Genomic DNA, 15139 nt, shown 5'->3' with positions numbered 1-15139 from the left:
CTGAAAGGTATCCCTAGCTTGTGTTCAGAAATTATTGTTCGAAAATGCCATTTTAAAATATACTTCTAGGCAGACATGACAAGGTTTTCTAGATTGAAATATTATTGTAATGATGCATCTTTTATTATATGTTGTGTTAGTAGAGATTATACGAGCATCTCAGGAGTATTGAGAAGAAAACACTAGGATAAACATAGCCGTGGGTATGAGTAGAAGAAATGCAGAGGCTGACTTACAGTTGCCTCCTGGATTCAGATTCTTCCCTACATATGAAGAGTTGGTTGTGCATTACTTGTGCAAGAAGGCAGCCTCTCAGATGATCTCTGTTCCTATAATAGCAGAAGTGGATCTCTACAAATATGATCCATGGCAGCTTCCAGGTATATTTTTCATTTCTCCCCTCTAATCCTTGTACCCATATTTCTAAACAGATTATAGAAGGTGTGATCAGATGGATTTCAGGACTTAACGAAGAGCCTGTTCTTTTATTTTTTTCTATTTACAGAGAAGGCCCTGTTTGGAGAGAAGGAATGGTATTTTTTCACTCCCCGGGATAGAAAGTACCCAAATGGATCAAGGCCCAATAGGGCTGCTGGTTCTGGATACTGGAAAGCTACAGGTGCTGATAAGCCCATTACTGCTAAAGGTGGAAAGAAGCGAGTGGGCATCAAGAAGGCTCTTGTCTTCTATGCTGGGAAATCACCCAAAGGCACAAAGATGAATTGGATCATGCACGAATACCATCTTGCTGATGTTAGCAGACTTGCAAGGAAGAAAGGCAGCTTAAGAGTAAGTTCTTTTGTCCTCTTTGTAAGGTCTTGAGTCGGTAGTTTTGGAAATACAATTCGCTGGGTCAATTTAGCTTCTGGTTGTTATGTTCCATGCTTTCCCCCTTCTGTTTCTTCCCCTGTTTTCTCATATGGGCATTAGCAATAAGGATATTGGTGATGAATGCTTGATTCCTCAATTACAGATATTGGTTCTGTATTGGATTGGAATAGAAATAAAAGACATGGGACTTAAATTATTGATTACTCAATTGAAGCTATTGTCAGTGGAATGTTTGGATTTGCATTTTTTATGGGAAGAATTATTGTATTTTTTTCTATCAGTTCTCTGAGGCCCAAAGGCTGGGAATTGTTTTCCCTTGTCTTGGATTTGTCCATTTGAAAATAGTTAGAGAATGAAATATAAGTTAGGGACTGCATTCTATATTTTCTTGTCTGCTCTGTCATTTATTTTGTGTCTACTAATTGAAAATATTCTTCTTAATATAGTTGGATGATTGGGTTCTCTGTCGAATATACAACAAAAAGATCAGTGCTGAGAAGTTAGCACAAGGGCAGAAGGAAAGCTCCCATGATGTTGTACCAATGGAAGCCATCGATGAAAAGGATATGGATAATCAACCCTCCTCAACTTCAATTGAGCACAGTGGAATTGAACAGAACAACCCATCTTCTGACCGTCTGATGAAATTGGAACCTTCTCCAACAAGCCACAACGTGGTTCCCCCTCGTTCTTATCCCATGAATTCCAATTTCAATTTGCAGAACCCGGATTTCTTCCAAAATACATCAAACCCTTTCAATGCCAGTACCCTCAAGGCTCCAGTACAGAATACAACATTCAATCCAATTTCCCCCTCCATCGACCACCAATGGGAAAATTACAATTCAACGGATTTAATTTCAGGACTGCATACTGATTCTAGCAGTTCCAAGCCATCATCATCTTCAGATCCCATTTCGGAGAAAGAAGAAGTTCAAAGTAGCTTCAGACTGGAGAATTTCTTGCAGGAGCAGCCACAATCAACGTATAATTTCAGTACGGAAGGTCTACAAAATTCCTTCCCTCAGTTAGACCAAATAACGTTTCTTGATTTTAATCAAGATTACTTTACTGGCTTAACCACTTCAGACTACCTACCAAGGTTCAACTCAAATGACATACAATTCCAATGAGTTCATGGTCTTATAGAAAGGCTTGTCATTCCCTGATTAAATATTTTTTTATACGAGTCTGCATGTACAACTTATCTGGCTATAGTTATTTTCAAACCATATTCTGAATCTCTCGTTTTAGCTTCAAAATCATGTACAACTTGATTCTTTGGAGACAACCTTTGACATAAAATAGGATTGGATGCCACAGATATTCAGTCTATCTTAGGTCCCATGCTATTTTTAGCAAAAGGCCCACCTCTTTTTTAATCAGAAGTTCCACTCTTTCTGTCCGAACTACTTTTTGAATGGTTGTAACAATATAATACTTTTAATGTAATATAAGGCTTGAATTGAAGGAAAGGAAAGTTTAAGGACAGGAGCTTGCCATGTACTTTAGCATCTTTGTTGAATGAAAGGAAATTCAATCAGTTTGTCCCACTTTGTTATACAACTTTAATCAGTTTGTTCCACTTTTTTATGCTCAGATGAAGTCCAAAACAATTACTAAATTTAGAATTTTTATTTAGAGTATTAAATTGCCTCACTTAAGAAAATATATCTAAAGCATTGTTGGCATATATTTCATTTTAAGGGTTTCATACCATAATCCGTTTATTATCTGGCTTGGTAATGACTTTAAAATTAAGTTATTATTATTATTTACATAAATCTCAGTATAACAATTTACAAAAAATTAAAATACACACCTGACATAAATGTGGACTACTACTGCTTACAACTACTTATGACCAAGGTTACTGAAACCAAGACTATAGGTTCGAAGTTTCACCATAAGCTTAATACATCAATTGGATCTCACCCCAATAGGACAAAAACAAGACTCCTAAAAAGCTAACAGTGAAGAACTTAGTTTGTTGGATCCTATCACTGAGAACCCTCCATGTTGGTTTGGCTCAAATCTCAGTTGGATTAGAAGTTGTTGCAAGTGGTTGAGCGTTAAGCAACTTGAAGCTTTGAAGTATTGCTACCTCCAATGTAAAGTGATGTTCAACAGTCATTCTTGCTAACATAGATAATAATCACAGTTATATATGCAACTAAAGGAAAAATATTAACGTGTAAGCACATTTGATCTCATTTTGATTCTACTCTGCTATTTTCACGACTAATGTGAGCTTTCATATGCATCATGCTTATTTAGTGCTTATTGTATGCAGTGATAACAAGCAAAGGATAGCAGATTATCTAAACTGCATAATTGGAATGTGAGAGCATGATGTCCCTTATCATGTTCACTTTGATTATGCTTTTGTAAATAAAATCTAGAGTTTTATTGGTTGCATTTTAGATTGATATTTTTCCGGCCTTAAAAACTGGTTGACAAGCTGGGTGGGATCCAGTCTTGGTTGCACCTAGACTCTGTTGCATACACTATACTGGTTTTCAACATTGGTGGGTTAATGATACATTGCACATCTGATACTCTTGTAATGATAAGCAAGAGGTTTATAGAAACATGCATCCTTCAATTCAGACAGGTATAATGGCTCACTGTCATGTTTTTAACATGCTTTCGAGTAAAGAATGACTTGTCTCCGCATCATAAGTCCCCATTTAACAGCGCTTGCAACAAGAACTTGTATATAACAAAAAACCTTACAGATCAGATCAGGGATTTTTAATTTACCTCACGCTCGGGATTGCCTGCGAGGTGGTTGCAACTGTTAGCGCAGGCGGTGTTTCCTCCAGACAGGTTGCAGAGGCAGAGCAGGTTCGAACGGGAGCGCGAATGATGAAAATGGTCTTTTGGCGTGAGGGCAGGTTTGAAAATGGGTCCCATTGCCAGCTCCCGCGTTCCCGGAAACGGAATGATGCTCTTGTTGGATTAACGATATATGGAGGATGGATGCGCCCATGACCCCATCGACATCCATGGTAGAGCCCGCCTCCATACAGGGATTTAATGCCCTATGGCAGGCTCGTTAGCTCTTGCCATATATTTGCTTTGAGTTTCGATTTATGCCCCACACAAATTAAGAGTGTCAACGTAAAATTGAGGTTTTACCATTTATGATAATAAGTTGTGATGATAAGTTGCGCCGAGCTTACCTCGATTGCAGGTTGCCCAGACCTGTTTACGTGGCTCACTGGGTCCCTCCATCTCCGTTATGAATCCGAGTCAAAATAGTGCCTCAACCATAATCAGAATTCCATCTGAATCGAAGGTACGTCTACGAGAAAGGTCCCTTTCATGTGATCAAAATTATTTAGATCTCTTTCAGAGAATTCATGTGATCAAAATTATTTGGACCTCTTTCAGAGAATTAAAAATAATTTAGGCTACTAATTTCCGCTCGATAAGAAGAAAGAAAAGAAAATGTACTCTGCTCAGTGAGATTTCTCAACGAGAAGACGAGAATTCACCGGATCAAGAAGCGGCGGGAGGACTCATGTGAAAGGGCAGCCATTTATTTCATGTTGTGAAGTTGTGATGATAAGTTGTGTTCATTTCTATATAATATTTTCACCTTTCTACATATGCTGTAGCGACTTTATATACGAGAAACCGAACACTCTAACCTTGACATGATGATGTTATTTCTATATAATATTTTCACCTTTCTACCTATGCTGTAGCTACTTTATATACGATAAAGTAAACACTCTATCGACTGATTATTTATTGGTGCCGAAAACCTTGACTTGATTTGAAACCAAACTCTCTGATGTAAAGACCCTGCCGAAAACCATGACTTGGGTTTGGTGGTATTGACTTTGGTTTGTCGGTATCGAAAGTGGCTCGTCTCGAGAACCACGACTTCACTTAGGTGCCGTATGAATATAATGCAATGCAACACAATAATCATGTATCACCATATATAATGCAATTTAATAATTTAATATAACACAATATAATAATTATAATATCACATCATATAATATAATATAATAGTAATATAATAAAATATATTATACATTTTAAATAATAATAGTTTAGTACATAAAATTTTGTTATTATATTAAAAATTATCATATTAGTTATTATTTAAAATATATATTTCTCACCATTATGTTATTGTCAATAATAATTATATATTTATTAATAAAATTATTGGGATCTTTTTTATATTTACTTGGAGATTATATATTAAATTATTAAATATTATTTATATATATGTATATATATTGCTCATTTTATTTTTAAATCCGAAAAAATATTATATACCCAAGGATTAATAAACCCAAGTCATCAATATGATAAACCCAAAGGATAAACAATGTATTATTAATATTATACACCCAAGAGATTATTAATATTATAAACTCAAGGGATTACTATTAAGCCACTACTTGCTTCTGAAAAGACTAATCTTCTCTCCTATTTCTAGCTTGAGAAGCCAAGGCGAAAAGTCCTTTGCTTGAGCTATGAGGGTGCATATATAACAAATGAAGTGACTTTCCACCTCCCTTGTGGCTCTTGAGCTTCCCTAATGATTCTTGAGCTCCCATATGTTTTTTCTAATTCCTAAGAGACATTTGAGCTTCTACATAAGTCTTCACATTCTGTGTATCACCCTTAGGCTTCCACACATTTTACATTTTCACATTTTTCCAAAATACAATATTACTTGTGGCAAAATACAATGACACATATGAGTTTCATGGTGACAATTTGAGAAGTTGTGTCTTGGCAATAGTGACATGGAACTTCATTGTAGAGTGTTAATGCTAAGATTTTCTCCTTGTTGCTATCTTCACACCTTCATAATAGGTCTTGCATGTACTTCACCTTCATCCTCCAAGAGTATGGTTATGATATAGAGTCTTCCATATGATCTTGATCTTCATTCTTCTATCCTGATCTATTGTCCCTTTATCTCTTTGCTTGATGATTTCCTTGTGTCTTCAACTTCATGAGTTTATTATTGTAGCTCCTCTTTCACATCCTCCTTGAGCATCATCTTGTCATGTCAATATAATAATACCTTCAAGTGGAATTCACTCATGACAAGATGACATCATTCCCAAAATCTCCTAGTCTGTCCTATTTCTCATGAAACGTACTATCTGAGATGGGACAGTGTGTAGGATTAAGGAGGAGGCATATGGATTTCTTTGTGGATAGGAGAAGGAGGCAGGCAATGATGGTCTAGGATATGTTGCTATGTAGGGTGAAGTGGCTGAAAGATAGGGAGGTATGACTATGCAATTAGGGAAGTTAAGGAGGAAGAGAATGCATGTTTGCTCACTATGACTAGTAGTGCGTAGTTCTAGAAGGAGAGGGTCAATGCATCCCATAGTTGAGCACTGCAAAGGCTAAGAAATGGCTTGATGACTAATTGAAAGTGCACAATACGTAGTGGGGAAAGACTGGGCAAGGAGTGTGTAGTGGGAAAGTGCAGTTGACATTGACTGAGCACTGAGATTGTGCAATACACAGTTGATGGAGGTAGTTTGTTGTAACTGCATAGTATGAACTTCCAAGAGGAAGATGATACTTGACTGTGGCTTATGACTATAGAGTACATAGTTCTAAGAGGTAGAAATATAGGTACTTGGTCGAGCAAGTTGCGGAGATAAAAAAACTCCAATATTGACTCTCGACCAAGTTGCGGAGATAAAAAAACTCCAATATTGACTAAGTGTGGGATCAGTAAGGAAGAAAGATGAGACCAGATCATGTAACAAGACTTGAACATGATCACACAAAAAAATGACCAACCACATGATGATGAAACACTGAACACCCAAAATCAACATGTATCCATTGAAACGATGATAACACAACACTTACCTCAAGTGCGACACTTAGGATATACCTTTCAACATAATTGTCTACTGTAATAAGAAAGCGTGCAATACCTTGAAAATGAGTCCAATGCATATCACTATGATAGATAGAAACTATTAACATAAAAGAAAGCACTAAATATACCTCTTAAAGGTGTGCCATAGACACTTAGGATACACCTTTCGACATAATTGTTGACTGTAATAAGAAAGTGTGCAATACCTTGAAAATGAGCCCAGTGCATATCACTATGATAGATAGAATCCATTAACATAAAAGAAAGCACTAAATAAACCTCTTAAAGGTGTGCCATAATTACCTTTGAGAAGGAATGACACTTCCCGTAACATAAGATAACACTTGAAATTCCTTCAAAAATGGACTTATAAACTTAAGAAGCAATCATGGGATAATTCTAACAACTAGAAATGACAGCTCACATGATCAAAGGGAGGCTCGAAAGTTTGAATAAAGGAAAAAAAATTGAGGGCATTGTAGCAACAACAATAGACAGTTGAGTAGGACCCAACATAAATATGTGACCCAATAAAACCTTGTATATGAATAGAGGGAAGTGGAAGATAGGAAAAATAAATAAAACAACTAGGGGGATTGATTGGTCCATGAGAATAAAAATGAACCATGGTGTGGAAAAAATGAGGAAGACATAAAATAAAAGAGAAATTTCATTTTCCATGATAAAAAAATATTTAAGGTTATTGAATGGTTTCAGGTAACCTTGAAAAGCTTTGGGAAATGCATGCTTGGCATGACCATGACACCTTCATATTCATTCCATATATCATAATTTGGATAAGAAATGAAAGATGTCCTTCAAACCTATAGCTATGTGGTAGAGAACCGTCATAGTAGCAAGATAAGCTACCTATATTTAAAAATATTATGGCTGTGTAATGGCACATAAACAACATAAGTGAAGAAAATGTTGAGTTTAAATACACTGTTGAATATCGTAGCAAGCATAATAACCATTGAATGTACTGGTGGTGGAAATAACGTAAAAGTGAGGAATTTAGATAAAATAATTACTTTGGCCACATTTGCAAATATTGTTTCAATTCTATACATGCTTTGCATAGATGTATGGAGTTCTCTAAAATCTGATCTCGTCGACACATGTGATTATGTGTGTATATATAATCATGAACATGGCAATGCTTAAATGGTGTACAAATTCCATTGAAATTTATAGGTTCTTGTTAGGGATCATTTTCATGGAAGAATAACTAATCATTTTTATGAATTTAATGCATGTATGGAGATTATTGGTTGTGTGAGGAATTAATTGGGAGAGGGGAAACCATGATAATTGATGATTTTATCATTGCGAGATTAAGATACTTTTGTTTATGTCATATATATGAATAGGAAATGTTCAAGGTTATGTTAATAGGTATATTAATTACAAATCCACATACATAGACCACCCAGATTGTGGTTTTCCTTAGCTTGGGGGAAACGATGGGAAGTCATGATGTTGTGTAATATGTATATGTGTATATGTTGTGTAATGTGTATATGTTCATATTTGTGTGTGTGTGTGCATGATATGAGATCCATAGTCATACTTACTACTAATAACGATTGGAACAAGAAATATTGGGACTACTTGGGCCTATGATGATATTTGGATAAGCAGGTATGGGACTATGTGGACCTATAATAATATTCTTGTCAATGAAAAACTATTGAGATTCATAGCGCCAATACTCACAGTGAAGCGGATGGGATTATTTGGAGCATATCCACCACTAGATGTTACCAGTTTTGGAAACCATATTAGTGTGTGTGAGTTAAAGGCTACATGGAGATGTGTGAGCACTACTAAGTGCTAACTAGGCTTGGAGAATCACTTTGTATGCGTGGATTAAAAAAGAAAGAGAAATTCGGAGATAAGTATCAGTTGTTCCATTTGATTATGAATTTCTAAGTCATTGTCATGCTTTAGTTTAATTTAGAGTAATGATTTGTGATGATTTGGGTTATGGACGAATTATGTTTGGATGTAATTGGAACTAAAATAAAATTGTAAGGTTCACCTCAAAAACAAATATGATAATGAGGTATTAATTAAATTTATTGAAAATTCTTTATGATGAGTCTCACGAGGATTTTCATGTTGTGACGTATGAAGGACAATGGAATTCACAGTTTGGGTGAGGGAAACTAGATAAAATTTAAAATAACAACAAGTTGAAGTAGAGTCGGTAGTAGTGAATAGGGGCATTGTGGTGTCACATGAACCCAATATTAACTCTATTGGCATTATGATTCTGGTATGGCTCTATGATACAGATGTTGTACTTGATGGCAACACCCTCAAGTGGCAATGCTATGATCAGGCTCTCAAAGTGTTGGAAATTAAGAGGTACGAAGGAGAATAGTTCAAAAGGTGTGTACCTGCAGGTACGGCGTGAAGGGACTGCGGCCGCACACGTAGGTCACCCATTCAAAAGGTGCGTACCCCCAGTTCACTTACTTCAAGGCAGAGAAGCACGCTCACGTGGGGTTTCTTATGTTTGGGCCGTGGTATTTAGCCCGCCATTCTTGATTCTATGGTTTTGGCCCGTGGTAGTGTTTTATATTATTATTATTATTGAGCCCCATGCTTTTGGGCCCCTTGTATTGGTTATCTATGGTATTGATCCGTGATTTTAGGAAGAGCTTGCCTATATAAAGCAAAGGAGATCACTTGGCTAAGCATCTTTTGCAAATTGAATATCTTAAGATCTGAAATATTGGGTTATTGTTTTAAAAGCTTGATCTATATAAAAGTGAAGTTGAAAGCGAAGGGTGATCTCTCGAGCACATGATCAGATCTGAGCATCTGACTATCTGTGGCACACTGGGGGACTGCCAATTCGACCCTAATCAGAGGTACGCAGGTGATTAACGGTGCAAGTGTGTGGGTACATAGAGCAGAAGAAGGAGCAGTGCGTGGGTACGCAGAGCAGAAGAAGGAGCAATGCGTGGGTACGTAGAGTAGAAGAAAGCGCAGTGCGTGGGTACGCAGCGCGACAGAGGTTCAGGTGCGTAGGCACAGTGAAAGTACGTGGCGTTTCAGAAGCCGCAGGTGCGTAGGTACGCAACGCGATAGCAGCTGTGTGTGCGTGGCTACAGTAGTAGTACGCGGCGCGATAACACCTGTGGGTGCGTACCTGCAGTAATAGTACGCGGCGTCATTGAAGAAACAGTGTGTGGGTACGCCGTGCAGCAGAAGGCTCTCTGCGGGTATACGCAGGGGAGCAGAATGTGAAGTGCGTGGCCACGCAGGCCAGATAAAGGAAAACTACGGATCTGTCTTAAAACCTTTTGTTGGCTGAATTTTTCTGTTGGTAAGGTGTTCTGGGTTTAGTTTAGTGTTATTGTTGATATGGTTACTGCAGTTGACTGGGTGATTTACCTGTACTTGATGTTTATGGATCCAGTTTGAAAATTTATGAAAAGTGGTCCTTGAAAGAAAAGAAGTAGGGGGTTGTAGCTCCCTTCTAGGAGAGACTGGAAAACGAGAGAGAGTTGTAGCTCTCTGCAGGTTGCAGCCTACGTACTAGTAAAGGACTGCACCAGTACAAAACCATTGTAAAAGGAGTTTCTAATTTGAAAGAAGATAGAGACATATTGCAGCAGGTGGTTTTCACCCACATTGGGTTTCCACCTTACATCTGGTGTTCTTTGGTGTGACTATCTGTTTTCTTTGTTCATGCTCATAATTTTATGGTACTGACATGCAAAAATAATTCAAAGTATAAATAAGGAAGATTTATTAAAAGAACTTGATAATACTGATTCACCCCCCCCTCTTAGTATTATTTCCAACAATTGGTATCAGAGCAGGTCATTCAAAGAAGCTTGATCGCTTGAAGGAAGATCATTCATCATGAGCAACTACGAGAGGGAAGCATCAATCAGGCCACCAATTTTTGATGGGACAAACTTCAATTATTGGAAGGTAAGAATTACTGCCTATCTTCAATCTCTTGGTACAGAAGTTTGGGATATCATAGATACAGGCTACACTTTTCCTTCAGCTACTCCTACAGATACGACCGAAAAGAAGAAATATGAAACAAATGCTAAAGTAGTCAATACTCTGCTGGGATGCTTATCTCAAACAGAATTCGTGAAGGTTATGCAATATAAATCTGCAAAAGAAATATGGGACAAGATTGTCTTGAGCTATGAAGGAGATGAACAGGTAAAGCGTGCTAAACTTCAAACCCTCAGGATTCAGTATGAGAATCTCAGAATGTATAATGATGAAAGTGTGGCTAACTATTTCCTTCGGGTAGACGAGATTGTTAATTGCATGAAAAACTTGGGTGAAGAAATAAAAGAGGCTATTCTGGTTGAAAAAGTTTTAAGATCATTGTCCCCCAAGTTTGAATCTAAAGTGTCTGCAATAGAAGAAAAGGAAAATCTACGAATTCTTACTATGTCCCAGCTACACGGAACTCTAACTTCTTATGAAATGAGAAAAGGAGGTCCATCAGATAGGAGAGAAGCTGCTTTCAAGGCTTCAGGCAAAGGAGACTACTATGAAGCAAGTTACGTGCCAGAAGAAGAAGAAGAATCAATTTTTTTCAGAAATCTTCAATGGGGTACTGGAAGGTTCAGAGGTAAGTTACCTTTTAAATGTTTTGCTTGTGGAAGAGTAGGTCATTATGCTGCGAAATATCCTCATAAGGATAAGATTGAGAAAGGAAAGGAACCTGCTAGATGGAGCAAGAAACAGAATGCAAATAAGAAAAGCTACTACACTCATGAGGATAGTGATGGTCTATCAAATAGTGATGAAGATGAACGAGGTAATGACTATAAACTTCTAATGGCATTTGAAGATGATGATTACATGGATGCTATAGATGTGGATAGCTTTTATGAAGAAATTTCTAGACTCAAGACATGTATAGAAGAAAAGAATAGGATCATTGATACTCTACAACTTCAAATTGATGAAAAAGAAAAGTATCTTGAAAAGTTAGAAGGTGAAACTGTTGGTCTTAGAAAAGAGATTGAGAAAAAAAAGGCTATTAATCTTAAGTTTGTCAAAGGATCTGAAACTCTGGATGAGATCATCAATCTACAACGTTCTCCACTAAACAAGACAGGTCTGGGGTATAATGGAGAAACTTCTCAAGCATCCACCTCAAAGATTTATCTTGATGCAGCAAGAAGGAATGAGCAAAAGCACAATGGAGATCACCAGGTAAAGCAGGGACCAATTACAAACAAAGACTATCACGTAAACCAGGGGCAATCCGTCTTAAGGATGAACAAAAGCTACTACCAGCCACAGGTAAAATCCTCTCAATTTGCTTCAAGAATGAATGACAATAGAAATTACAATCGTTTGTCCAAAAGATTTGATAACCGTAGAAGTTTCTTCAATGGAATATGCTTCTCTTGCCATAACTTTGGTTATTAAGCAGCTCAATGTGTTGGATATAAAACGATCATGACTAGAGAAGCTCAAAAACAAAGAAGTATGATCGGGATTACAAAAAGGACCTATAACAACTTTTCTGTTCTTGAAAATGAAGTTGAATGTTCTATTTGCAATAACTTTGGTCATGAAGATTTTGAATGCAGGAGCAGGTTTCAGCAGACAAAGGAACAAGCCTCAAGCACCAAAACATGGAGAATAAAGGAACCACAAACAGAAAGATGTGGGATAGCATTCTATGCAGAGGGACAGGAAGATCTATGGTACATTGACAGTGGATGCTCGAAGCATATGACAACTGATAAAGAAAAACTTGAATCATATTCTGCTTTAGAAAAGGGAAAGAAAGTTTCTTTTGGAAATGATACTCCTGCAACTATAAAAGGAAAAGGTACTGCTCAGTTAAAAGAAAAGGTCAAAGCTGGAAATGTTTTGTATGTTGATGGATTGAAACATAATCTTCTAAGTGTCAGCCAGATGTGTGATCAAGGAACCGAGGTGATATTTAGAACAAATGGATGTCTTGTTCGTGATCTTGATACAGGTAAAACAATGATCAAAGGTAAAAGAACTCCAAATAATTTGTACATATTTGAAGAAGGACAACAACAATGCTATCTAAGCAAGGATGATGAACACTGGTTATGGCACCGGAGGTTGGGGCATCTAAGCTTTTCACAAATAAGGAAAACATGCAAATATCAGGCAGTTCGCGGTCTTCCAGATATCAAAATTCCAGACAACACCATATGCAAATCATGTCAGTTTGGAAAGCAAACCAGAACTAACTTTCCAGAGAAGGAAGGATCAGCTAGCATGCCTCTTGAGCTTGTACATACAGATGTATGCGGACCATTCAGGAAAAGGACACCTCGAGGAGAAGAATACTTGATATTATTCATTGACAATTTCTCCAGGTTTGTCTGTTTAGGACTTATGAAGCACAAATATGAAGAATTCGAAAAATTCAAATCCTTTAAAGCCTTGGTTGAAAATGAATCAGGATACAAAATTAAGTGCCTCAGATCCGACAGAGGTGGGGAGTTTACCTCAAATGAATTTTTCGATTTCTGTGAAGAACATGGGATAAGAAGAGAATTCTCTACAGCTAGAACTCCTCAGCAAAATGGAGTAGTGGAAAGAATGAACAGAACAGTCCAACAAATGGCTCGTGCTATGCTTGATGAGTCTGGAACTCCCGCAACTTTCTGGGGTGAAGCTGCATATGCTGTGGTTGTTATTCTCAACAAAACAAATGTCCGGGTGAACAGCACTCAAACTCCTCATGAGCTCTGGTATGGTGAGACTCCTTCGATAAAGCACTTCAAAATATTTGGGAGAAAATGCTATATTAAGAATACTGATGAGCAACTTGGCAAACTTGAACCTAGAGCAGATGAAGGCATTCTTCTTGGCTATTCTCCACACAGAAAAGCATACAAGTGCTACAATAAAAGACTTGGAAGAATTGTTGACAACATTGATGTAGTGGTTGATGAGAAGGGATACATTCCTAGGCAAGTAAATCATGAAGATATCGAAGAAGATGAAGACTACCCTCAAAGACAGAATGATGAAGAAGAAGAACCTCAAGAAGAACCAGAGGAGCAGATAAGGATAGAAGAGAAGACTCCATCCAGATATGTTCAGAAGAATCATCCAGAATCTCAGATTTTGGGGCAGAAAGAAGCAGGTGTACAAACAAGAAGAACAGTTGCAGAAGCTTCAAGCTATTTGGCATTACTCTCTTCCACTAAACCACAAAATGTGAAAGAGGCATGCAAAGATGAATGTTGGGTGAAACCAATGGATGAAGAACTTGAGCAGATCGAAAAGAAAAACACTTGGGAGCTGGTTCCTAGACCAAAGGATAAGAATGTTATAGGGACAAAATTGGTCTTCAAAAATAAATTGAATGAAAATGGAGAAGTAATTAGAAACAAGGCCAGACTTGTTTGTAAAGGGTATGCGCAACAAGAAGGAATATATTTTGAAGAAACCTTTGCTCCTGTTGCAAGACTTGAGGCCATCGGAATGTTCCTTGCTCTCTCAAGCTTTCAAAACTTCAAAGTATTTCAAATGGATGTGAAATCAGCCTTTCTGAATGGAGACTTGGAAGAAGAAGTATACATTGAACAGCCAGATGGTTTCATTCTTGGAAATGATCCAAATCTTGTATGAAGATTCAAAAAGGCTCTCTATGGTCTCAAACAAGCTCCAAGGGCTTGGTACTATCGTTTGGACAAATATCTTCATCAATAAGGTTTTTCAAAAGGATCAGCAGACAACAATCTTTATATAAAAGTTGAAAATGACAAATTGCTAATACTTGTTGTGTATGTAGATGACATTTTATTTGGTAGCAATGAAGAAGCAATGAGTCAAAGCTTTGCCTTGGTGATGGAAAAAGAATTTGAAATGTCCTTGCTGGGAGAACTGACATATTTTCTTGCTTTGCAAATCCAACAAAAAGAAGGAGGGACCTTTTTGTCTCAAACCAGATATCTCAAGCAGATTTTGAAGAAATATGGCATGGAAGATGCAAAACCAGTTTGTACACCCATGGTCACAGGATGTAGCCTTAGTGCAAATGATGAATCAACAGCAGTGCATCAACCAACCTATAGATCTATGATTGGAAGTCTACTTTATTTGACAGGTACCCGACCAGACATAATGCATGCAGTAGGAATAGTTGGAAGATTTCAAGCAAATCCGAAGGAAACTCATCTTCAGGCAGTGAAGAGAATCTTTAAATATCTTCAAGGGACTCAAAATTATGGTTTATGGTATCCTAGAGATACAGATCTCACACTTCATGCTTATACAGCTGCAGATTGGGCAAGAAGCGTGGATGACAGGAAGAGCATAAGTGGTGGTGCGTTCTTTATGGGTTCCAGATTAGTATCTTGGTTCAACAAGAAACAGAGTTCGATTGCCTTGTCTACAGCTGAAGCATAATATGTTGCTGTTGCA

At 37.3% G+C, this 15139-nt stretch overlaps 1 protein-coding gene across 1 annotated transcript; it reads left to right on the top strand.

Moving 5' to 3' along the window:
• Positions 1–205: 205 nt before the first annotated feature.
• On the top strand, positions 206–1964 carry LOC149195951 (uncharacterized). Its single transcript, XM_089408073.1, has 3 exons — positions 206–380; positions 506–789; positions 1278–1964. Exons 1-3 carry the CDS (start codon positions 206–208, stop codon positions 1962–1964), a joined length of 1146 nt encoding a protein of 381 aa, XP_089264199.1.
• The last annotated feature ends 13175 nt before the right edge of the window (positions 1965–15139 follow it).

This window comes from Pinus tabuliformis, chromosome 2_2, assembly GCF_031772625.1.
Source record: "Pinus tabuliformis cultivar Carrire ecotype Pingquan chromosome 2_2, CPIR1, whole genome shotgun sequence".
Classification (NCBI taxonomy): domain Eukaryota; kingdom Viridiplantae; phylum Streptophyta; class Pinopsida; order Pinales; family Pinaceae; genus Pinus; species Pinus tabuliformis.
Note: the sequence above shows the minus strand (reverse complement) of the source record. Positions and strands in the feature narration are given on the sequence as shown.